The sequence below is a fragment of the Ruditapes philippinarum genome, unplaced genomic scaffold, assembly GCF_026571515.1.
Source record: "Ruditapes philippinarum isolate M1 unplaced genomic scaffold, ASM2657151v2 ctg2922_1_1_1_1, whole genome shotgun sequence".
In the NCBI taxonomy this organism is placed as follows: Eukaryota; Metazoa; Mollusca; class Bivalvia; order Venerida; family Veneridae; genus Ruditapes; species Ruditapes philippinarum.
The window spans coordinates 279,253-306,676 of record NW_026865831.1 but is presented as its reverse complement, the minus strand read 5'-3'; the positions used below and the strand labels follow the sequence as shown (position 1 = coordinate 306,676).

At 30.6% G+C, this 27,424-nt stretch overlaps 2 protein-coding genes across 5 annotated transcripts; one reads left to right on the top strand and one right to left on the bottom strand.

Annotated features, from left to right (window-relative positions):
- Window positions 1-725: 725 nt before the first annotated feature.
- On the bottom strand, window positions 726-18,735 carry LOC132730474 (vacuolar fusion protein CCZ1 homolog). 3 transcript variants are annotated; one of them, XM_060716418.1, is made up of 13 exons: window positions 18,588-18,735; window positions 14,209-14,312; window positions 12,926-13,023; window positions 12,108-12,198; window positions 11,108-11,230; window positions 10,479-10,568; window positions 10,063-10,238; window positions 9,465-9,632; window positions 6,906-7,051; window positions 5,232-5,349; window positions 3,969-4,118; window positions 2,163-2,290; window positions 726-1,228 (listed from the first exon to the last, which is right to left on the bottom strand). In XM_060716418.1, exons 2-13 carry the CDS (start codon window positions 14,278-14,280, stop codon window positions 1,173-1,175), a joined length of 1,416 nt encoding a protein of 471 aa, XP_060572401.1. In that variant the 5' UTR covers window positions 14,281-14,312; window positions 18,588-18,735; the 3' UTR covers window positions 726-1,172. The 3 variants fall into 3 exon arrangements, with proteins under 3 accessions (XP_060572401.1, XP_060572399.1, XP_060572400.1); XM_060716416.1 differs by having other exon boundaries at window positions 18,469-18,608; XM_060716417.1 differs by lacking the exon at window positions 18,588-18,735 and adding an exon at window positions 14,647-15,533.
- Window positions 18,504-27,424, top strand: LOC132730473 (HSPB1-associated protein 1-like). Of its 2 annotated transcripts, none has more exons than XM_060716415.1 (8): window positions 18,504-18,629; window positions 20,002-20,177; window positions 20,377-20,558; window positions 21,059-21,195; window positions 21,573-21,705; window positions 22,323-22,442; window positions 22,875-22,988; window positions 25,845-27,424. In XM_060716415.1, the coding sequence occupies exons 2-8, from the start codon at window positions 20,009-20,011 to the stop codon at window positions 26,820-26,822; spliced, it is 1,833 nt and encodes a 610-aa protein (XP_060572398.1). In that variant the 5' UTR covers window positions 18,504-18,629; window positions 20,002-20,008; the 3' UTR covers window positions 26,823-27,424. The 2 variants fall into 2 exon arrangements, with proteins under 2 accessions (XP_060572398.1, XP_060572397.1); XM_060716414.1 differs by having other exon boundaries at window positions 18,529-18,646.

Sequence of the window (27,424 nt, the reverse complement as noted above, 5' to 3'; positions counted from 1 at the left end):
TGAGTTTAGTTTTCAATATTCATTCATGCCTAAGCAAGGCAATCAAATAACCCTGAAGATTATATTGAAAAATATTTTACTTCACTTTAAAGCTACATTCCTCCAGATGAGTCAAAATATTTAAAAAAAAATCAAACATGAGAAAAATGTACCAGTTGTCAAGACAAGTAAGGTTTATGATTAAATTAATATTTTACATGTTAATATGTGCAATGACTAACTTTGCAGTATTTATTGCCATATTTCTACTTACTGACAAACACAGTAAAGGATGTTTTGACTTCTTTTTATGAAAGTTTCTCAGAAATTACTGTACAAAATGCTTGTAAACTTCACAAAGTATTTATCAACTTTAGATGAAATCAAATGCAAAGATAACATACGACTTGTCACTTTCAACAATCAAGGTCATTATAATTGCAAATATCACTATAATAATTTTAATAGAATGAAACAGTATCTTGTATTGATGTGGTAATATTGTTTCTCTATATGTCTCCCTGTTATATTTACTTACAATTGGTAAGTAAGTAGGTAGGTGGGTAAGGCAAGGCAAGGTAAGGTAAGGCAATGTAAGGTAAGGTAAGGCAAGGTAATGCAAGGCGAGGCAAGTCAAGTCAGTCACTAAGTAACAACTTTATTCAATGAGGCTTAAGCATTCGGTTTCTCAATCTTTTTAATGTGGGCCTCAAAATTAAAATGCCATTAGAAACAGCAAGACAACATAAAATATAATAATGTTTAATTTCATAGATATATATGATAATCATACATCTCATTATATTGCACATGATTAACAGCCATTTTATTATACTGTATGTTAATTTCAATAATAGTGAAGAAAATAGAGACAGAATGAAATATGATCAAATTGATCAAGGTACCGGAAACATTTTAACAAATTGAGAATAGCACTATCATATAAGTAAGTAATGATACATTACTTAAAATCTCTTTTTTTATATTGTTATACAGCCATTTTATCTGATGCTGAGGACAGTGCATGTATTATATTTCTTTATCACCTTTTTCATAATAATAATAACAGAATTCTATTTGTTATACATAGTCAGCTATTTATGCATTCACAGTAGAAGTTTTTCATGATTTTGGAAACCAAGTGTTAAGAAATGTTTTTGTATCACAGCTTAGATGTTCATAAAATAACTTTTTCAGTCCTGGAAAAAGATACTGTTAAAGTTTAAACTGCACAGCTTTTTCACTTCATCTGAAAAATAAAGAAACAAAAAAATAACATGTGAGCATATTTAACTTTCTTGCATATCAGACAGGATTATCTACCGTTTACTCTGGTGCTAGAAAAACCTGTCATACATCCTCCATGTTAGACAAGTCGCATGCTTTAAATGATGTCACTGCCGCATGCCTTTTATGAATGAATTGCATTATTAGGATGACGTGCTTTTATCGTTATGAATGAAGTTGTAAGTTCATACGCTACTATAAGAAAAAAATGCCTAATGAGAATATCAGTTTTCGTAATTTCTGTTTTGAAAATAATTGATATGTAATATGCAAGAAAAAGAATCAAACACTGGCTATCGGTAGAGACAGGAATATCTAGCTCTTGGGCAACTGTTTAGCGGAAACTCGGCAGAGCCTCGTTGCTGCCATAAACAGTTAACCTCAAGCTAGATATTCAAGTCTGTACCGGCCACCAGTGTAAGATTCTTATAGTCTTTTAGCAAAGTTTACAACAAAGTAGGTGATTTCAAAATAATACAGGCTATGTGTGAAACAAGCACAGGGTTATTCCTTCTCAAGTTACTAAGTGGATAAGGAATTTACACAGTGTTACTGTGACCTTGACCCTTGACCTCAAAATCAATAGGGTTTATATACAATGTACCTACCTCAGGCAGTGTCCCTACTATTTGCTTCTTTATATAAAATCTTTATTATTATTATTGTTATCTTTTTTCACATACTTATTCCTTCTTCAGTCATTTATCAGACAAGAATAACAGGATGTATGTAAGTACTGGTGGACAGTCAAACTGCCATGATAGGCTCTCCATTTTGTGAGGGCATAAAAACATATCAGTAAATAATTTACATTAGTAAATACTAAAAAATAAACATTAGTTAAAAGTAAACATGTTTTTATCAATGGTACATGAGGTGTTGAAAATGAAACCAACCATTAACTTCAATAAGGTTAAGATTTTTCTGGTTAATAACAACAACCATCTCTCTCTGGTCGGACTTCTTGCCAACAACCCAACAATCTGTCATTGTTTTAACAAATGTTTCACCATCTTGATTATTCCTGTAAAACAACATGGAGTGCCATAGACAAATGTAATAAATAAACAAGAGCCATGTCAACATGGCCATCCCCCGCCGAATGTGTTTGCTCATTGGAAGAATGTGTATGTAGTAGAGCAGAATAATTCCATTTTAAGAGGTCTTTTGGTAATGAAAACTGATGGCTATAGTGATTACAGATTTGAAACCTATGTGAATACTGATGGCTGAAAATAACAAAGGGCAATAACTGAAAAATAATGCAGGGTAGGTTATCATTCTTGTGTGCTGCATCCCTCCTCAGTAAAATCTATCCACCTATGAAGTTTCAAGTTGATACCTCAAATACTTTTTGAGAAAAAAATTGAATTGAAAAATTAAGTATGAAAAATAACAAAGGGCAATAACTCAAAAATTATAAAAGGTACAGTTATCATTCTTGTGCAGTGCACACCTCCTGAGTGAGATCTATGCACCTATGAAGTTTCATTTTGATATCTCAAAGGCTTTTTGAGTTATGCTCTGGACAAAAATTAATTTTGAAAAATAACAAAGGGCAATAACTCAAAAATAATGCAGGGTAGAGTTATCATTCTTTAGCACTGCACTCCTCCTCAATGAGATCCATCCACCTATGAAGTTTCAAGTTGATACCTCAAATACTTTTTGAGATAAGCTCTGGACAAAATAGCATGAAAAAAACAACAAAGGGCAATAACTCAAAAATTGTATAGGGAAGAGTTATCATTCTTGCGCACAACATTCCTCCTCAATAAGATCTATCCTTCTATGACATTTCATGTTGATATCTCAAACACTTTTTGAGTTATGCTCCACTCAGGTGAAAAATTAGGTATGAAAAATAACAAAGGGCAATAACTCAAAAATTATGAAAGGAAGAGTTATCATTCTTGTGCACTGCACACCTCCTGAGTGAGATCTATGCACCTATGAAGTTTCATGTTAATATCTCATAGGCTTTTGGAGTTATGCTCTGGACAAAAATCAATTTTGAAAAATAACAAAGGGCAATAACTCAAAAATCATGCGAGGTAGAGTTATCATTCTTGTGCACTGCACTCCTCCTCAATGAGGTCTATCCACCTATGAAGTTTCAAGTTGATAACTTAAATACTTTTAGAGATATGCTCCGGACAAAAATTTCGGACGGAAGGACGGACGGACGGAAGGACGGAAGGTCGGACGGACGGACGGACGGACGGAGACTATTACTATATCCTCCGCCGAAAATTTTCGGCGGGGGATAATAAAAAGAAAGATGAACATTAAGTATGAACAGTTTTTACAGAATATGGCAATATAAAACCATAGTTATACAGATGTGAGGAAATGTACTGTAGCATATACATGTATGGTTTGTATAATGGCGATTGTTAAAACATTATGAAGCGGAAGGAGAAAAGTAGTTAATCATATTTTCACTAAATTAATGTCAAATACTGATGTTTGCTGGATTATTATGTTTTTAAGTAAAATAAAAACATGTTTCCTGAAATTCCTTCACAGAAAGGTAGAAATCTTAAGATTCACAACAGCCTGTGCATAACTTGCTTTTTACATGAAAAAAAACATAAAACTTACTACATGTTAAAAGATTTTTTTTATATTTAACTTCCACTTTTATTCAAATATCAAGATTTTAACAAAAGCTGAAAAGAAGTAGATAAAGTATTAAGTACCTCTGTAGATCTGAGCTGATGTCACAAAGTAGTTTGAGCGTATCCTGGTGTACATATACCCCATTACTCTTCCTACTCTCAACATGAACTGTGGTCTTCTGAGCAAGATTCATATGGTTGAAATAGATGTACTTGAATATAGGTTCCGAACTGAAATATACACTATGGTTGAAATAGATGTACTTGAATATAGGGTCTGAACTGAAATATACACTATGGTTGAAATAGATGTACTTAAGATATATGTTCTGAACTGAAATATACACTATGGTTGAAATAGATGTACTTAAGATATAGGTTCTGAACTAAAATATACACTATGGTTGAAATAGATGTACTTAAGATATAGGTTCTGGACTGAAATATACACTATGGTTGAAATAGATGTACTTAAGATATAGGTTCTGAACTAAAATATACACTATGGTTGAAATAGATGTACTTAAGATATAGGTTCTGAACTAAAATATACACTGATATTATTAAATAAGATTTTAAAAAATTGAATACATATGACATTGAACTTAATAGACAAGTTTAACAAAATGGTATTAATGAGAAATTTTGCTTTCATGAATTAAATAATTCAGTCATTGTGTACACAATTAATACAACACAACAGGCAAATTTAATTTAAGAAGTAACAAATACAACAAGGGTGTGTGATAACAGCACTTTTATATTTCTGTAATTAAATTTACATTTTCTGATAAAAAAAACTTGTGTGTGTCTTAATTCTAAACAGTGATCTCAAGCTAAATAAAATCAGTTAAGAGTTTTTACATTTTTCATGCACAAAACCCTCAAATACCAGGGGAAATTGAGAATAAAATTACAAAAATTCTGTTAAAACAGGCAAAGTAATATATCTGTGTTATTATTCTAGTACACTGTATCTTAATCTGGATCTTTCTATTTGGCTCATGTTTTACTAAGCAATGATTGTACAAGGTGCAAAGCACCAAGTGTGATCAAGATAATCTTATAATGATCCTTTTATTATATACCTTCTTTATTTTTATCATAATTTATATATCAAACTGTTACTATATCAGTAGTGTCATACTGTTTCACAATTGTATGCAGTACAAATTTTCTATCCTTCATGTTGTATTTATCAATGTAATATAAACATTACTTAATAGAATATTTACTGGTATACATGTGTATAAAAAAGATATGTTTTACATTTCATTGATATTCAATAAAATGTTCCAAATTTTTATTCGGGGCAAATGCCCTGCAAACAGAATAAAAACTTACACTGGCTGTTGCTTCCTAGATGAATACTGTTCCCCAATCTCAGAGGCGAGGTTAGATAACTGTTGGCCTAGAAAACTGTCCAGCTTCTTACATAGGTCACTGTTCACTTCTGTGCTAGCTATTAAACAAAACAATAATTATAAATATTGACAATACATAATTGATCTACCTATTCTGTCTTAACATATATGTGAAAATATAAATAAGACTCTAAAATAAAAAAAATAAATACTAGAATTCATCTGAAAATAACATTCTCTTAAAAATCAATATAATTTCATAAATACATTTGTTCTTTAATAGTGCTTCCATTTCAATGACAAAACTGTATTGTTTATACAAGTTATTTCACAGGACAACACTGGAATGAGTCTTATTTACCATGACAACACTGGAATGTGTCTTATTTACCATGACAACACTGGAATGTGTTTAATTTACCATGACAACACTGGAATGTGTCTTATCAACCATGACAACACTGGAATGTGTCTAATTCTATTTATGCCTCATATGATTCAGAATAAAACTACAAACAGAACGATGCATCCTATGTCCTCATAAAGCAAGTTGAAATTCTGCTTATGAAATCAAACAACAATTAATAAAAGACAGGCGCCTGCTTTACATAGGTACCTATTGATCATCATTTATCATCTAAATGAGCAACCTTTACATATTACATCAGTTTCATCTACATCAAGATATATAACATAATGACTGTCAAGTTGAACTTTGATGAATATGTGCCCTTATTACTTAATAAAGAAAGTATAAAACTGGACACAATGAGAGGTGATCAGAAAATATGTAGACTTTTGATGTAGCTTCTATATTTGATGTCAAACACCTTTCAATATACATTTGTAAGCATAGTTAAATCAAGTAAGTTTTCTTAAAATAGCCGCATTTCATTTATAATTGTAAAAATTTGTTGAATTTATGTCACTAAGCACAATTGAATTTATGCAACTAAGCACAAGAATCTTATAATTTGCCTGTAGCAGCTCACTATTATTATATATTGGTACAATCAATTATCAAAATGTTTTTAGTCTATAAAATGGTGCAAAATTTTGTCTTCTTATAAATTAACATCAACTACACAATTTGACTGATTGATCGACAAACAACACACTTTCTACTAGGCAAAAGTATTTCTGGCTGTGGAATTTTATCATTAAACATGGATTTAAAAATATTTGCAGTGTAGAAATATTGCAAATACACAAAAAAATTTACAGTCCTAAAGTGGTTTGACATTTCAAAGAATGAAAAATGAGTAAGTTTGACAATAAGCATCCTGGATAGCCTTCAAAAATAACATATAGGTGAAGAATTACATTGACAAAGACCATAAATGCACTATCTGTGATATTATAGACACCATGAGAATCACATGTAGAACTTTTTAGAATATGGAAACATCAACACAAGCTGTAAGGCTGTTGTTATTCAAGGCATCATAATGGGACTCAGCTGTGACTTCATTATGTTAATCTAGGATGTTGTGGGTAGTGTGTTTTAAATCTCATATTTGTTAGTTATTTTTATAGAATTTGTAGCAGATACTGCATATTGTTTGAAATTTTTAAACTTCAATGAAAATTGTTTTATTTTACAGAAAACGTCTATGTATTTTCTGATCACCCCTTGCAACATTCTATAACTTACAATTGAGTAGTAAACAAACACTAGCACTCAATGCTCTGTAAACTAACAGGAAACACTCCTCATTTTCAAATTCTGTGTTTATATACAAACGTGGAATTTTTCCCATATTCTTTTCATCATGTACATTCGGTGGGCCAGTTATAAATCTGAAAGAAAGCAGAAAACTTAAAATATGTACACATATTAATTGATAGTACATGTACAATCTCTGTATTGTAGGGCATTTTGGTTTTTGGCCAAAAAATAAGAACACAAGGAGTAGCAAGTAAAAGTGTTACAATGTTGTTTAAAATTGCAATACAAAAATACCATATAAAGAATAAAAATAATGATACTAAAAAGTGCTTTATGTAGTATGTTTACCATACTGTTATCTTGAAACAGACTATAGCTAGTCTATACATGTAACCTGGCTGGAATTATCCGTCAGTCGTTGACCAGCTACACTTGTAGTAAGATCGCTTGATCATATCTTTATATTACTAGTCTTGTAAATAAACTGTATATATACGAGGGGTTATCCAAAAATTCGTGGACTTTCTTTGTTGCGTAAAATATATTTGAGATATTAATTTGAAATTATTACACTGCTTAGCAGAATTAATAACAAATAAACACAGAAAAATTCATGTGAGTAGCTTCTAACATTACAACAATATTTAATTTTACATAAACACATGTCGGCGACAGCGGCGCACTCCAAAAAGTTATTGACGTCAACGTCATAATATTAACGTACAACTCGTGCTTCAACGTTACGCAGTCAATGACGGTTACTGCCTTTTAAAGTAACGTCCATCACTAAATTTTTTATGCCACTTTAACACTAATGATCGTGAAATTTTCTTTTCTCTGTTCTTCTGCTGATTTTTATTAAATGTTTTTGTAGGTGTCATTTCCAAATTACAACAAAAAAAGATTATGTTTGTTTATGATCGTGCGATTTTCTAATTACCGCGTGTCCGTCATTTTCCCGTTGTAAACAATAAAGGCGTCTGGCGTTTCTAGCGATATCAACAAAAATAAACGGAAATGGCGTCCATTATTTTAAAGAATTACTTAAATGACATCATAGAAGAAACATGCGATGTTCCGATGGTATTCTACGTCAATTTTTTAGTTTTTTAGCAAGAAATATACGATGACTTACTGCGCTTTTCTACCGTGCGCCGGGTGCCGTGTATGTGCTTGTTTAAAAGCAATATAAAAGCATTATTTATTAACACAATTAACTGTTCCTTTCAAAATGTGTTCATAATATTCTTTAATGTATACTGATAAATTTTCATTACAATACACCTTGAAGTTCAAGAGATATTTAAAAAGTCCACGAATTTTTTGATAACCCCACGTATGTATATCGGACTTTGTTATTATACTTGACTTTATTATATAGTTACAACGATACAACATGGTGTCAGAAATTTTGTGGATTTAATAACTATTATTAGCATTTTAAGTGGATAATTGATAAACATGGACATGTCGGGAATTACACCGCCCAGAATGGACTGGGATATTTCTAATTTGCCTGAAACATGGGAAAGATTCCACAGGCATGCAGAATTAATTTTCAACGGACCGTTGAAAGGAAAAGAAGAAGAAGAAAAAATTGCGTATCTCCTAATATGGGTAGATGAGAAAGGGAGAGACATCCAACAAGCTTGGAGCTTATCAAGCAATCAGCGCTATTCAAGTAGTCAGTGGGTGAAATAAACATCATAAACAGATCATTTTAACTTTCACACCACTTGTTGTACTCTAATCAAAACAAATTAGTATTTTGACATGTACTATAAACTTTATAGATATTTTTCATTTCTTACATACAATGTTACATCTATATTTAATTTACTTAATGAAAAAAAAAGTGTGTTACTTGTTTTACACTTTATTACAATTATGAATTGATTTCTGATAATAGAAGAATATTATTTTTTTTTAATACTTAAAGAAGGGATACCATACTGTTATCTTGAAACAGACTATAGCTAGTCTATACATGTAACCTGGCTGGAATTATCCGTCAGTCGTTGACCAGCTACACTTGTAGTAAGATCGCTTGATCATATCTTTATATTACTAGTCTTGTAAATAAACTGTATATATATGTATATCGGACTTTGTTATTATACTTGACTTTATTATATAGTTACAACGATACAACACTTTACAGTAGCTGATTTTTTTTCTACAATTATTGCATGCAATTTTTAAAAAGTCAAAATGTGCAAAGTTCAACATATGCTCAAACTTGTACCATTATTTATTCAAGACTTTTGACATATATTAATATACTCAAACACAAGTATATACTGAATGTGCCTATGTTTAAATAAAACTCAACGAACATTAAAAAATAAGCTAAAACACACTGCAAAGATCGATGCTAAAAATACCTCAGTGATAACATCAGGATTTATTTGAAACAAAGATGGCAATCAAGAACATCATAGATTTATGCTACATGTTTAAAGGGATATCACCATATGAAAACATTGTTATTCAAAAAAAAATCTGGATAATGGAACTTTTTTTATCAAGTGCTGAGTGACTTACTTGCCAAAATGTACATTTCCAAGTGTTGGCATGGACATGTTTCTACTGAGTGAGGGTGACGTATGTTGTTGCCCACTTGACTGTAGTTCAGCCTCTAGATAAGCCGGGAACAAGCTTGTAGTCAGGTACTTGTACATGATTCTCATATCATCCTGCTCTAATCCTGACCTGTAATATTAGTAGGTCACACTAAATACATGGTACATAAACTTGACCTGTAATATTAGTATGTCACACTAAATACACTGTGCATTCAAATGTATATGTCAGTGCAAAGAAATTAAATATTCCAACATTTGTTTGAATTTCTGGCAGTCAACCTTCAAACTTTGATTTACACATATTTATTCATAAATCATTAATTCATAATTTTCTATAAATGACATCTGGCTTCAACTAAGGCTAAAAAAATTAAATCATGTTGTCTAATAACTGTACAGTCATGAAGAAATTGAAAACTAGAAGATTTCATGTTCCGGGATATGTATCTTTCAATAGTAAGTAAACAATATCTAATTTCTTTTCCATAAACAGTGCTTGATTTAATTTTATACATATTTCTTTTAAGATATGTTAAAAGTACACAAACATTTATTACCATACAAGCTGGTCATTATATAAGAAAGCTGTATATTTGACTCCTGGGAATGTTGACTCAAGAATGTTGATAAAGCACTGTACTTTCAGGTATGTGTTCTTATCCAATGGTAGGAATGATATTCCACTAAATACATCTAATAGATCACTGTTTCCCAGTCGTAGAGTTAGTAAATACTGAAATAACAATTTATTATTATAAAGATTAAAAAAAAATACAATACAAAACCTACTGTTCATAAATACTTGATAATATTTATAATGTTGTTTAATTGAAATGATTAACATGTTTCATCTAATAGTTTATTTTTCAAACTGCCAAGTTAAGCACAAAAAGAAATGAAAAAATTTTGTAGTTTAGAAATCAAACATAAGTGCAATTACAATAACAAAACTAAAATCATTTTCTATACTTACCCTAGAAAAGAAATGGTCTAATCTTTGTTGTAAAGAATGTGTCTGGCCATTGACTTTCTCTAATAGGTAATAGATGGACCCATTAAACAACTGAAATAAAAACTTTCTTATTTTATCTACACATTGATATATAAAGATGCATTGAAAGACCCTGCATATTTTTCTTGCTTTAATATGTATAAAAAAACAAACACTCACCATTTTAAATCATCTTTAATTTACACTTTCAACTAATTTTCTTACTATCTATTAGATGACCATAATAAGTACATTGCTAGCATTTAGACATGCTTTTGTTATTTTACAATAGTTGTTGTTGTCAGAAATTGTTTTTATGTTTTCCAACGTTATCACTCTCAAATATCAAGAAAGTACAAAGAATGTTGTTTTTTTATTTTATTTTTTTGTTACAGCTTTCACATTTCTTATTCATACTGATGTTGATGATAGTAAATAGAAAATTTTGTTATGAGTAAATGTGCACATTAAACTGTTATTTTAATACCTTTCTAAATCTAAAACTTGTACTTTTCTTTAATCTGTTTTTTTTTTCAGAAATTTGTTAACTCATCTTGAGTTAAGAAGGTGACATTAATTTAAAATTGTTGAAAAGATAATATAAAGCTTACAGTAAACATTCTATATGCTTGTTTAAGTATAGAATCCATGACCGGATCTTGGACATCCTCTTCATGGTACTCTATATATGACTGCCCTTCTTTTGTCTTCTCACTGAATGGCACACTAACTGTCTATAAAATTATATTTTTAGTTAGTCATATAGTATAATTCAAGACATAAGAATTTTCCTCACTTCATAATATCAGTACAAATATATACCAGATGGCACCACTTCTATAAACACACAAAAATACAAAATTCACAGTTAAACTTTATTGAAAAGTAGAAAAATAAATTTTAAGCACTTAGTTCATACTCCTCTTAAAGCTTAGGCTGTCATCGAAATGTAACTCTACCCCAACATTCTGTCAAAACTTATATGTCAGAAAAGGTAGATATATCATATTTTAGAATTTGTGACCTGTCAACTTCAAACCCATCAAATAGTAGAGACTCATGTATGATTTTTGGAACTACGTAAAGAAAAAACATGACACAAATGTGCATATGAAAACATGACACAAATGTGCATATAAAAACATGACACAAATGTGCATATATTCAAACATGAAGTCATATGCATACAAACATAGAGTAAAGTCACACTAAATGTTAAGGTTTACAATATAAGTCTGTCCGTGAAAAATTATCTTTTAAAACAATTTTGGGTTTGTGGTTGTATAAATATTGTATTTGTATAGTTTTATTACTAAATATATTTAACTTATTAAATTAATAATGTTCATGATATTTTATTCAACATGTTGAATCAATTCAGTATAGAACCTACACTCATTCAATATCCTCCATATCTTAGTAAGCACAATCTTCACAATGGATAAACTAATTTACTGTACCATGTCTTGAACACTTATAATTTTAATGTAATTCATGTCTAGGAATTACAAGCACCTGCTATTTTTGATAACTGTTTTTTGATGAATGTCTGTTCTTGGCAACTTAAATATATATATTTCAACTTTAAACAGGAAATAGATTTGATCTTACCATAACCATCCAAAAGTCTTTCTCTGGTTGAAAAAAAAGCTGCCTAGTTTTCTGTGTATGTAAACTCTCGCATGGTCGATCTGAGAATGTACTGTGAATAGATTTAATTTTGTGTTAAATTTAGCTACAACATACACATAATTACACATGCAGTATGTAGGATTTATAATTATACAGTTTTTACAAAACAAATTTCCACTTAGATTAAATGGCAACATAATCACTGAAACTGACCAACAAAAAATACAATTTGTGTAAGCAATTTCTGTGTGATGTAATGTACATGTATACAATGTATATTGTCAGATACTGTTACTAATGAGAAATATGGTAAAATAGGAGTAACATCAAACTGATTCAAGTATTTCACTGATGCACCATCAAGTACCAGTCAATTGCAAACCGGGACTCCTGCCCCAAAATGACTGCATCCTCCCAAGAAGAACAGTCTATCTGCACACTGCCAGGTCAATGTGCTGGCTTTGTTTGGGCATCATGCCAATACTTTCATTATTAACGTGAAATGAAGTTACATGCAAACCCTTAATAAATCTAACAGTGTTGGCCAATAATAAAGGGTAGAGTAAATTAAACTTCAGCCTTGTAATTATAATAACATGTCTGACACTCAGCTCTTGGAACTGTATTTTCGAAAGTTTAAGAAATCAAAAATTTCACAGTCATGTTTATTTACATGTCACTTACATAATACTATGTATATTTAATAGCCCAGTGGTTTTTAAAGGCTTAATTCTATTTTAACAAATCAAACTAAAACAAATTTGCTTCAACCTGCAAATCATTTAAATTACACTTACTGTGTAAATGTGACAATAGCTTCACAAAGACCTATAGTTTTTATCTGTGTATCTATATCTGTATTCTTGGGAAAATAAAACATTATTTTCTTATGTTCCTGAAATAAAACAAGTAACACATTTTAAACAAATCATAGTGGATAATTAATATTTCATATAATATGAATCAATCTGAATCATGTGACAACAAAGTATCAAACTTATTACACCTGAAAATCATATTTCCCTCTATGACCAAATAGCTATTTCATTTAATCACTTTATAATATTCAACAAGGTTTTCTTTAATTTGTCATGTCAAAGGCAAATAATGATTACCTTAAGAGAAAAAGAAAATATTCAAATATATTTTAAGTGAAACACAAGATCAAGATCAAGTACATGTAGCTTGTATCATAGTTTGGAGACCTTTCTGTTGAAAATGTGTCAGAGTTAAATGGTATACATATACATGCACAGTGCGTTAACTGGAGTGCAGGTATTAGTTACCCGCACTCCAGAGCATGCCCATTGATTGGTTCATTTTGTCTGGGGTTTACATATTGTGACGACAGAGAAAGGGATAGCGATAGAAATATCATATTCAGATGCTCCATCATTGGTTACTTTTTCCCGGGGTTTCATATTGTGACATCAGGGAGCGTGTTTTTATTTTTGACTATGATACAAAAGAGAAAGAACATCAAAACACTTGGCAATCAGATTTATACTCGGGGGCTATGCCCCCTCGTACAAATCAGATAGCCTCGTGTTTCGATGCTTTTTCTATTACTTAACTACCTCTACCATTTACACTCAACCAGTTTCAAAAATGTTCCTGTTAAAGGAGATGACACTTTAACATTTTGACAAAGTATACTTTGTAATTAATCGTGACTGAAAGGTCAACAAACGTCCAATGAAAATGCAATTTATCAAATTCATTAAATACAAAATAGTCCAGAAATGAACATAATTTAAATATTATTTCTGATTTATTTGGCAATGTTGTTTTGAGATTTACATGTAAACCAATTAAAAATCTTAACAAATTTTTAAAACTCAAAATTCTATGGGTGGACTTTGATGGCATTTTGTGAGCCTTAATTCCCTGTTCATAAATACATTCATCATAAGCTTTATTAAAATTAAACTAACAAGTTCTAAGATATATTAATATAATTATCCAAACTGATCTATAAGACAAACAAACAATCAGACAATGCAATTTCAAAATCCCCATCAAATTTAATTGGTGGGGTAAACATTCATAAAAGCTGAAAAAAATTTCATCCAACTATTACCTCCCCTTCTCTTGGGCCATAGGTTGGGTTAAAAATGAAGAAGTTCTTCAAAACAACTTGTCCTTTAGACATGGTTGTTCGTCAAAGCATCCACAATCATCAACCTACAAGTAAAAAAGATTTGGGTTATAATAATTCTACCTTGAAAAACCAAGTCAACTAGTGGATATTAGTGGTCTTGTACCATGAGACATGAAATAGTATACGTGTCGTTCAATTTTGAAATAAAAAACATACAGTGTTCCATTTAGACAATCATGATTTTTTATTTAGTCTGTACCCGCAATGCATGATGGTATGATGATGAAAACGCGATGGTGTGATGGTGAAATCGCGATGGGGCGATAGTACGATGTTGAAAACGTGATGCTACATCGCAGTTTCACCATCGTACCATCGCGATTTCACCATCATACCATTGCATATTTATCATCTTACCATCTTCGCGCCATCTTGTTTTCATCATAGTAACACCGCATTTTCACCATTGTCCCATCATGTTTTCACTTTGTACCATCACGTTTATCACAATCATGCCGTCACGATTTTACCATCGTACCATCACGTTTTCACCAGCGTACCATCGCATTTCTATCATCATGTTATGGCGCTTTCACCATCTTACCATGGCAGTCACCTTAGTACCATCGAGTTTTCACCATCGTACCATTGCCTTTCACCATCGTGCCATAGGGTTTTCATCATCGTACCATCGTGATTTCATCATGGTGCCATCATCTTCCGGTGGTCATGTGCAATAGTACATTTTTATCAACAATGTATACCTTGTCATTATTTAACCCCGCACCCTTTCTATATGCGTATCTTTGATATCTTAGTATTAAAAAATTTGAGAAAAAACAAAAAGCAATCGCTCAAAACTTTAAAAAATTAAAGTTGTCATCCTTGTGCACTGTACATATAAAGTTTTAAGTTGCTATCTTAAATACAGCAAACGAAACAAGAGCTGTCGGTAGGGCAGCAACACTCGACTATTCTTAGTGCTTGATAGTAAAAGAGCCTTGATAATGTAAAATTTTTCTGAGTTAATAACAAAAGGACAAGATTTTTCTTTAAATCCATGTTACAGTTATAGGTCTTGGAGGGAGTCCTATTATGCTCTCAAAGAAGAGTATAAAATTTCAACTTGTTTCAATAGAATATGAAAATATCCTTAGGTGGTATGCAAACCTAAATGTAAATTCTAAGTTGAAAAAGGGGCATAATTCTGTCAAAATGCTTGATACAGTTACCTCCTCCTCTCTACAGGTTGGGTTTATAATGGTGAAAAAGTGTGCAAAGTTTCAAAGCCATATGTCAATGGACTTTGAAAATATTTGAGGTATTACAGTAAGTAAGTAAGTAAGTAAGTAACAACTTTATTTAATGAGGCTAACACATTCAGTTTCCCGATCTTCCATGCGGGCCTCAGTATATACAATCAACATTTAGACAACAAAATATGTACATTATAAATAAGTAAACATTTTTTTCTTCTTACATAGAGAAGTGACATTTTCATAACTTCAGCATGGAAAGTACAAAAAAGTAGATCAATGTTGAAGAATTAGACATTTATAGGGCTGTTCTAATAACAGTTTTTATTATACTTTTATTTTATACATTAAATTATTGTTTTTGGAAACAATATGTACAATCAATTAGTTAGAAAATTGCCATTGGATATGAAGGCTTGAAATTTAAAAAAATTCCTCAAGAGTATCAGAATTTCGAATATGTATTGGTGTGTTGTTCCATACCACAGGACCAGAGTAATTAAATGATTTTTTAAAAAATTCTGTTTTTGGCTTAGGTACAGTTAGTTTTCCATTCTGTATAGATCTTAAGTAAATGTCATGTTTGTCATTTACTGTTTGGAATTTATTTTTCATATAAACAGGAAAGGATGGTTCATTTATAGATTTATACATGAGGATTGCCTTTTTATACATAATTCTTTTGTCAAAAGACATCCAGTTTAATTCTTTGAATAAAACATTTGATGGGGTATCAAAACTTTTGTCTAAAATAATTCTTGCAGCTCTTTTTTGAAAGTTGACAATTTGTGAAAGTAATTCACTACTGCAGTTCCCCCAAATAGTGCAACAGTAGTCAATATGTGGCAGAATATAAGCATTAAAAAAGAGTTTTCTTGAGTGGAGATCAAGGTACTGTTTGATTCTGAGAAGCAAATAGAGCTGTGAATTGCATTTTTTTATAGTATTTTGAATTTGTGTTTTCCATTTAAGATTTTTGTCAACATGGACTCCTAAAAGTTTTTCAGTGTTTGTAAATTCTATCTCTTTGTTGTGAAGGTGCAGAGTAGATGAAGCAGTATTTTTTGATTTAGTATTTTTTATAGAGAAATTTATGGCCTTAGTTTTTTGTGCATTTAATATCATTGCATTTTGCCTACACCATGTGCTAACACTATCAAGATCTGTTTGAAGATTATCATTCATTTCCTTTAAAGTACTTCCAGTAGAAGTTAGGGAAGTGTCGTCTGCGAACATATCAGTAGTTGACTGTTTAACATGAAGATGGATGTCATTAATGTATATCAAAAATAGTAGGGGCCCAAGGACTGAGCCCTGAGGCACTCCTGAAACGACTTCAGCTGGTTCAGATAAAACACCCGAGACATTTACTTTTTGTGACCTGTCTGATAGATAAGATCTTATCCAATTAATAGCATGTGAAGAGAAATTGTAGAAAGGTAGTTTTTCTAGAAGAATTTGGTGGTTTACTAAATCAAAGGCTTTTGATAAGTCTAGAAAAACAGTTCCGACAAGTTTGCCGTCATTCAAGGCACTGATCCAATTATCAATTATATTTGTAAGAGCTGTCTCACATGAATGATGTGCCCTGAAACCTGATTGAGCAGTGTAAAGTAAATTGTTTGTTTCTAACTTTTTTTTATTACGAAAAACTTTAACGTAAATTCAAAGTCGAAAAAGGGGCATAATTCTGTCAAAGTGCTTGATACAGTTACCTTTTCCTGTCAACAGGTTTGGGTTATAATGGTGAACAAGTGTGCAAAGTTTCAAAGCCATTATGTCAATGAACTTTGAAAATATTTGAGGTATTACAAAAACTTTAACGTAAATTTAAGTCGAAAAAGGGGCAAAATTCTGTTAAAATGCTTGATACAGTTACCTCCTCCTGTCTACAGGTTGGCCCATGGTGTCATGATGGTGAACAAGTGTGGAAAATTTCAAAGCTATATGTCAATGGACTTTGAAAATATTTGAGGTATTACAAAAACTTTAACGTAAGTGGTTATGCGTACGCTGACACCGACGCTCGGGTGACTACAATAGCTTTACTTATTCTTATCGAATAGTCGAGCTAAAAATTGCAAACATATATTAAGCATATATTGAATAGTCTTTGATCTGTATACAGTATAATGACATAAATGGAAAATTTAATGTAAAGATGACAGGTTTTATTATTTATGACTCAAATTAAAAAGTAAGTATTCTAAACTTGATTTTACTATCTGCCTTATCAGAATCTGACCTCTTTCTGTATGTGTACTGGTTATACTGAACGATAGGCGATAGTACAAAGACGCGATGGTACGATTGTGAAAATGCGATGGCATGATGGTGAAAACTCAAATGCATGTTGGTGAAAACATGATGGCATGCCATGCTGATGAAAACATGATGGCATGCTGATGAAAACATGATGGTACGATGGCGAAAAGGCATTGGTATGATGGTGAAAACACGATGGTATGATATTGAAAGCACGATCATGACGATGGCACAATGGTAAAAACGCCATGGTTGATGTTGAAAGAGTGTTGGCACGTTTGTGATGGTGCGATGGTACAATGGTGAAACGTGATGGTACAATGGTGAAAACATGATTGCCCGATGGTAAGATGGTGAAAGCGCGATGGTACGATGGTGAAATCTTGATATTATTTCACATTTTGAAAAGTTGGTTCTTCATTTTATGTGTTGATCACTTTATTTAAATATTATTTTAAATGTTAAGAATTTGAATAAAAACAAACACATGTTTAAAAATGGGTATTCTTTATGTTTTACAAATAAAACAGATATAATTTTAAATTAATTTAGTTGGACTTTAGCCTTTGTTACGAAAATTAAGAGTCCGAATCGAATAACTTTAATAGTGCTACCAGATCTGGTGTCTATATAGATACAAATATACGGTTAAAATATAAATATTGGTTTGATTTATTATTGTATATTTTCGGTAGCTTATTTAAATGCCTAAAGTTACCTGTAAAGAAAACTTGTTTCAGTATATATTTTAACCGGATGTAGAATTTGTAAACATCCGGCGGAGGACTAAATGTCCAATTTCTATTAATTGGCTAAATTGCATGAAAATACTGTAACCATGTGAAGAAAATTAGCCCTTTTCAAAGGTGTTGAGAAAAAGTGAGATGATTGTTATAGTTTGTATTGTTTATTGAGCAAAATAGCCCTCCATGTCCGCGAATCCGGGGCCGAAATCTAACTCGGCCCAGTACACATTCGGTCCAGTACACATTCGGCCCACTTTTATAATTATCGGTACTGTATATAAATTTTATGACTTGAATTGTCATTATTTTTTGTTAAGATAAAAGCGTCTTGTGAACTCCCTGGATCACGAAAATTTTATGTTAACTTCACATTTACAATTCGACAAGTTTTGCAGAAAAAGTAAACCTGTAGTCTCAATATTTTGACTGCAAGACCAATTGATTTTACAATCTGATATAACATAGATGTCTGTCTTTCATTTATATAATAAAAAGCCCCAAAGCGCACAATTTGATGGGCTAGTAAACCTGTAACTATGGGCCCGGACTTGCCTTTAAAGAGTTAATTTTGAAGCACATTCAAAGTGGTGATAATTAACCTTTATGCAATATCCACAGAGTATTAGCAAAAGATATGAATTTTGAGCCAAAAGTAGGTTACTGAATTGCACTGAATGAGGAACTAAATGTAAAGTAACCTTCAGAAGACAAGATAAGAAAAGTAGGCAGCCTTTAAAAGGCATATATTGGTGCCGAACAAATAAACTATAAATATAGAATACATGTATATATATGTATATATACTCCTGGTTTAGACCCAGTGGTCTAACCAAGAATGTGGCCATGTGCTCATATTGCCAAAAATCTTCTTTTAAACACATGCCAGGTAAATTTTGATATGCCAATCAGTATCTTTTGTCATGTATCAATATTTATAGCAGCACATTGTAACTGGCCTTATCCAGCCAAATTTTTTTATATCAAATGCATGTAGAGGCTAGATTATTGAAATATATTAGTGGCAACACATTTAAAATTAATCCAGCAAATGTATGGGTACTCAGTGATTTTCCTTCTAATATAACAGACTCCGAAAAAAAGGCCTCGTCCCAATTGGAATTTTTTTTAAATAATGCAGTTTTCCCAAAATCTGAACTTAAACCAGCTTTTTTACTTCCCTAATCAGCAATTTTAGCGATAATTTTTCCCAAAATCAAGAGGCTAAGGCCACTTCCCAATTAATTAAGTGAGAAAAATCACTGGTACTATTTAAAATTTAAACAAGAACTGTAAACATTTAAACACAATCTTTTTTTTTTTTTTTTACAAATTATTCATATGCATTAAATTATCATATTGATGTTGAAGATATTAAAGTTCAATAAAACCAGAATATATTAAAAATTACATACTTTATATTTAAAGTAAAGGAAATTCTAGAATTGAATGACTAATAGTACTAATACTAAATAGTAACATATCTATACATGTACTTGTATTTGCAGACAAACTATGGATTTAGAGAGAAGATTGTTTCGGACTATGATTACATCAGAATGTCCTATGGTATTCAAGCATGCTGTGGATGATTGGCAGAGTCTTCAGTGGACACCAGAATATTTGTGCAACTGTCTAGGAGACCAACTTTTAGATTGTAAAATATCAATAATACAACATGAAGGTTTGTTAACTTTGTATACCCATTAGAGTAATGAAGCAGTGTTTTTGTCAGTTTCATTATTTAGGGTTTGCCTTTCTTTCAATTTATGGATTAAAGTCAGAGATTAGAAGCCAGAGTTTACTTTTTTTTTCTTTAACTCAACCATTATATTTGCACTGGAACATCAAAGTTTATGTTTGTAGGTGTATTTTTATTGCAGAATTTCAATGGGAACCAGACTGCTTACATTTGAAGATAAGAATGAGACATTATGTAGAGTGGTTAGTTGGGGAGGCAGACTTGAACAACCCTCTCCGATTGTTTGATAAAACCAAGTATTCCTGTTACATTGATTATAAGTACATGAAGGATATGTTTAAAGACCAACCACATCTATTAGAGGTAAAATTTTGCATTTAATAATTGATTACACTGTTTAGATATCTTGTTGGAAATTAATCTTAAGGATTTTTCATTAATACAGTGGGAAAACCTGAAGTGTGTTGTAACAATGAATTGTCAGAAAAGAAGAAAGATAACTCAAGTTCTGAATTTCAGAAGTTTACATACATGAAATTTAGTGTAATGATTTAAGGTCACTCTGATAAATAAAAAAAATTTTAAAACCAAAGACACATTCCATTAATTCCAACTGTGCAACATTCACAAAGGAGTATCAAGTCCGAAATGTCTCTGGCAGAAGTCCTAAAAAAAGAGACATTTTATTTAATTGATTAAAAAACTTAAGAAAATAATATGCCTAATGCTATATTACTCTGTTTGTTGTTATAGTAAAATGAAATGGCTTAAGAATAAACAGTCTGCATCAAGTCTTTTAATTATATTATGTTCTTTATTCTTGCCTAATTGAAATCCTGAGATGTTTTTGTATGATATTTCAGTCTATTTCCTGGGATATGTTTGGCCTGACAGAGCATGGAGGAGAAGAGAGTACAATCTGGATAGGAAGTTGTGGTACATACACACCATGTCATCAGGATACATATGGCTTTAACTTGGTGGCCCAGATACAAGGCAGGTACTAATATTTATGTACTTACAGGTTTCATTTTTCTATTCATTTATCAATATTGCAATTATTTCAGAATAAGTAATTATTTCAGATTTCATTTATTAATAATTTATTTATTTACTTCAGATTATTTTAAAAGATTAATTCACATTATTTTCATGTAATATTTCATCTATATAAAGATAACTACATGTATATATATTTTCAGACAAATTATGGATTTAGAAAGAAGACTGTTTTAGACTATGATTTCATCAGAATGTCCCATGGAATTCAAGCATGCTGTGGGAGATTGGCAGAAGTTCACATATTTCACAATTAGAAATGCAGTATATTTAAAGATTTTCAATTTACATTGAAGATAATTATGTCTTATATTTTAGGAAACGTTGGTACTTGTTCAGTCCTAATCAAACAGACTGCATGTATCCTACAAGGATACCATATGAAGAGTCAAGTATTTACAGTGAGGTAAATGTTAGATATCCTGATCTTAAGAGGCATCCAATGTTTCAGGTAGGTTCTAACAGTTATAAGATAAACTTCAATTCCTCATAAATGTTTTAAGCAAGTGACAATGCAGTTTTTGTAAATGTTCTTAACCTTTACATGGCTGACTGAAAATGTTATATGACATAGAAGTTCCTGTCTTATGCAATTTACTTCATATAAAAAGATCAATCTATCTGGCAAGATTCAACTCACTGTTGTTAGGGACAAATTACATGTTCACAAAGTCATATACTTAATCACTTGGCCATTTAGGTAAAAAAAAACAGTATTGTAAAAGGAATGTCTAATGTTTTTAATGATATTAAAGCTTTTAAGAAGAAACATACCAGATGCTTAACCTTGTACTGTTATTAGTTATGTCAAACATAGATTGTTGAAGAAAACTTTTTTTATCTGAGTGGTTTGTTACGACATAGACATTCTAATTTTCAAGGCAATTTTTTGTTTGTTGGTTCTAAATAAGATACCTGTTTGCTATTTTATGTTTAGCAAACAAAGCATTAAACAGCTTCCTTTTATATACAGGAAAAACTTTCATCTGACCAATGTATTTAGAAGCTTGTATATCTCTGCTTCCTATTCTGTTATAGATTTATTCAATAAATGTTTTCTTTGTTTAGAAAACTACTCCATATGTCATTGAGCTGGTGCCTGGGGATGTGCTTTATGTACCAAGACATTGGTGGCATTTTGTAGAATGTTTGGAACCATCTATAAGCATTAATACATGGGTTCCTGTGGTTGGTTATCTTTACTTCTATTAACAATTTTAGCATCTCAATACAATTGATAAATGCATCATCCTCAATAAGTAGTCAAAAATAACATTGTGTTGGAATTATGCATGCTTTTCATTATCTTCAGTAATCTGTAGCATCATATACATGTACGATTAGATGATGTTCAATAGGGTATGCTCAAAGAGACTTTAGTAGGTAATCTTTTATATTCAAATGTATTAATGGATACATTGTTAAGTTTGCCTAGACTTATTTAGGTGCTCCTTTTACCAAAGTTTGTTCTACTTTATAAAAACTATTCATTCATAATTTTCCAACATATCGTACAGTGTTGATTCAGGGCCATCATTGACCTATTGTTGTTTTTTTCATGCTAATACATATACTACATAAAGGTTAGGTTTCTCATATTTTTATTGTTGCTATCTTTAGATAGAGGATGCTGAGTCACATTTGGAAGAATCAGTAACTAGATTATTGTATACATGTTTGTCAACTACCTTACTTAGTGAAACAGAGAGAAAAACATATCTCAATACAGGGGAGGTATGTAGTCAACAATTGTTGATTTAATTTGCATATTATAATGATGTTTAGATACAGATATATTTCCTGCCAGTTTGTTAGTTTCATTCTGAACATAGGTCATTATTATCTGTGTTATTTTATCATTCACTTTATATACATGTCCATGTATGTCGCTATTTTAGGTAACAAAACAGGGTTAGTTATACACTATGTAATCAGTTTACTTTATATCAATTTATGTGTCAGTATATTCCTTTCAGTTATAAAATAGTTTATTAAAACTTCAACAAGTTCATTGTTATACTTGGCTGATAAAAAATGGAAGAGGGATATTGAAATGGTATTGTCCATCTGTACTTCTTTCTGTCTGGATCCAAAGCTTATACATTGTAGTTAGTTTGTCCAGTTTTCATGTAAATGTATTGAACTGCTATGTTAGTTTTTTAGCTCGACTTTTTTTTTTTTTGAAAAAAAAAGTAGAGGTATTGTTATAGTCAGGTCGGCGTTGCCGTTGCCGTTGCCGTTCCCGTCCGAAAACTTGTACCTGGATCATAACTTTTTTATTTCTTGGTGTATTGTCTTCATACTTGGCCACAACAACCCTTGGGACAAGACCTTTCAGTAGACCACACTAACCTTGACCTTCATCCATAAATGACCTTGACCTTCAAGGTTAAAAGTCCAATTTTTGCTTGTTCATGCTGTTATTGGCTGTAACTTTGTTGTTTTTGAATGGATTGTCTTCAAACTTGAACATAATAATCTTCAAGGATATCCCTTAAAAATAACCAGTCAGACCTTGACCTTCACTCATAAATGACCTTGACTTTGAAGGTCAAATGATTGAAATTTTCATTTTTTTGGCTATTATTGGCTGTAACTTTGTAATTTTTGAATGGATTGTCTTGAAACTTGAACATAATAATCTTCAAAGATAACTGTTAAAAATATACCGAAAGACCTTGACCTTCACTCATTAATGACATTGTCTTTGAAGGTCAAATTATTGAAATTTTCATTGTTTTGGCGGTAACTAACTGTAACTTTGCTATTATTGAAGGGATAAACTTCATATTATAACAGAACATTCTTAAGGACCAGACCTTGTTGTTTATCAAACCCAAATTTGGTTGGGCTCTTTAATGACCTTGACCTTGAAGGTTATATTACTGAATTTTCTCAGATTTGTGCATTTATTGGTGTGTGTGTATATATAATATGTATATATAAATCATGTATAGTATATGTATTATATATATACATATATAAATGTGTGTGTGTGTGTGTATATATATATATATATACATGCACATATATATATATATATATGCATGTATATATATATACACATACGTATATATATATATATATATATATATATATATATATATATATATATATATATATATATATATATATAAATTGCGTCATTTTTTTCTATTTTTAGAAATTGCATCATTTTTTTCTATTTTTAGAAATTGCGTCATTGTTTCTATTTTTAGAAATTGCGTCATTTTTTTCTATTTTTAGAAATTGCGTCATTGTTGCTATTTTTAGAAATTGCGTCATTTTTTTCTATTTTTAGAAATTGCGTCATTTTTTTCTATTTTTAGAAATTGCGTCATTTTTTTCTATTTTGAGAAATTGCATCATTTTTTTCTATTTTTAGAAAATTGCGTCATTTTTTTCTATTTTTAGAAATTGCAGCATTGTTGCCATTTTTAGAAATTGCGTCATTTTTTCTATTTTTAGAAATTGCGACATTTTTTCCTATTTTTAGAAATTGCGTCATTTTTTTCTATTTTTAGAAATTGCGTCTATTTTTAGAAATTGCGTCATTTTTTCTATTTTTAGAAATTGCATCATTTTTTTCTATTTTTAGAAATTGCGTCAGAGTTGCTATTTTTAGAAATTGTTGCTATTTTAAGAAATTGCGTCATTTTTTTCTATTTTTTTAGAAATTGCGTCATTTTTTTTATTTCTAGAAATTGCGTCATTTTTTCTATTTTTAAAAATTGTTGCTATTTTTAGAAAATGCGTCATTTTTTTCTATTTTTAGAAATTGTTGCTATTTTTAGAAATTGCGTCATTTTTTTCTATTTTTAGAAATTGCGTCATTTTTTCTATTTTTAGAAATTGCCTTATTTTTTCTATTTTTAAAAATTGTGTCATGTTGCTATTTTAAGAAATTGCGTACTGTTGCTATTTTTAGAAATATGCTTAATGTTTCTATTCATATATATATACAAAATATATAAACAAAACTAATGTGACAAGACAGACCAACTAAATTTATAAAAAGGAAACGTTAATATATGTTCAAACCTTTCTATGTTTGCGTTTAGAAAAAGTAAAAAGTCAAGCGTTGCCCCCGCCCGGCGGTGGCTCTTGTTAATTAAAAATGCACATTTTATATTAATGTAGAGATGGTGATACTTAATTGTCATTGTCATCATAACTCACATGTGTATTGTTGAATTATTGTCTCCTGTTATTTTATGATGAATAGCTTGCAAGCAATGAATATTAGTATATATAAGAAAGCATGCCTTACTACACTTGAATCCTATAATTGTAATTCTAAGTAGCATACTTGAAACAAATGACCAAGTGACACAACATAGTTTCAGAATAATAATTTGATATCATTTTATATTTTGCAAAAGGATACCATTTACTATAAGAGCTATTTTGCCTGACACTGCTCAGCTTTTGGGGATTTGTCTCATAATAAGTAAAGATATCAAATTCATTTTAACATCTATTTTGAGGTATTGGTACATCAAAATGAAGAGGTTTTAATGAACTGATTTGTGTCATATAGCTGGAGATATCTGTTCATTAAATTTGCTTGTTTTTTTTTTCTACTTTCAGGAGCTACAAAGTAATGATGTTAATTTCCATTACTTACAGAATACTGTCAAAACTTATCTTAGCCAAAGCTTTCATGAGCGTGACTTGAATACTGTTGAACTATCCTCTGCTGAAACAAAACAAGATAAGTTGACTGAAAATAGATATTTGTCAGAAAACTTTAGTAATAACTGGCGGAAGTTTTGTGACAAGTTTCAGGATTATACTGTCAATGTAGTGTGTCTTTGTGGTATTGATATACATGAAAATAAACAACATACCAAAACGTTTCATAGAAAAAGGAAAAATCCTACAGAATATGAAAATACGAAAGTTAAGGAGGAGAAAACATTTGATCAAAATGAAATAAGAATTAAACAAAGAAAAACTGAGTTAGGAAAAGATGTTGTTTCTAGAGAATCAGAAAAGAAGAGCAATGATACAGAGGATATACATGATGAGATAGAAACTAGTAATGTATCAGATCAATTGATGAGTAGCAGACGAGGACCTGAGACAGATATTAAACATGGAATAGAAAAAGAAGCAACTTTATTATCAAAGCTTAAAGATGATTCATTGCGTTCTCAATACAGTCTCTCAAAAGTGAAGACAAATAAATCTGTTATTGAAATTTATGCAGCTAAATCTTTAACATTCAACGAATATCTAAAATTTCTTAGAATAGTATTTGATTTTGAACTGGAATCTGAAGATAATTGTGAAAATAATGTTTTGAATAGTACAAAAGAAGCTGTTGATAAAAATATTAAAGTTTGTGACTCAGAAAATATGCATAGCAATATTAAAAGAGAACCAACAATAGATAGAAATAACTATCATTCTGACTCAAGAGATACAAATACTGGTGATATTAATCTTATTTTTGATGAAGATAAGGACATAAACATTAGCACTGCTGATGTCATTAATAGTATTCTTGATCCAGGTGTTGTCAAACATATTGGGCAAGTTTTAATGAGTAAAATTAGAAGATGAGTAAATAAATACATGTAAAGGTGTATGTTAACTTCTTTTAATTTAATATTATGATACGGTTCTCAAGTATGAAAGTGAATATATTTTATACAAAAAAAATGTTAAGGTCAAATAGATTTGATATATTTATAATCATTATAAAGTTAATTAGATAAAAAAAGTTTCTCTCAGCATGTTAGCTTTAGGTAAAAGGTTTAACTTCATGTATTAGATATAAATTTGCCATACAACCTAGTGTTGCACAATGTGTGGATTTACATTGAGATTCAGTAACTTTATAGAAAAACTGAAAATGAGTACATTGTATTTAAATCCTGGTATTAGGGGTAGTTTGTTATAACTTTTGAAAAAATAATTAAAATGATATCTGACAATATTTGAAGCATTTTAGCAGTCATGTAAAACAGACATTTTTCTAAAATTTGGAGCCACATTCTTATAATACTGTTACAGGTTAGTGTTAGTGATCCTTAACATGAGTTATCTAGAATGTGAAACCTTTTACATGCATTGATGAAACTTTGTATTATTAAACATGGGAATGCATTTTCATATAATTATTCATAGATCAAAATAAGGCATGTTTGTTTGTCTCTTTGTTA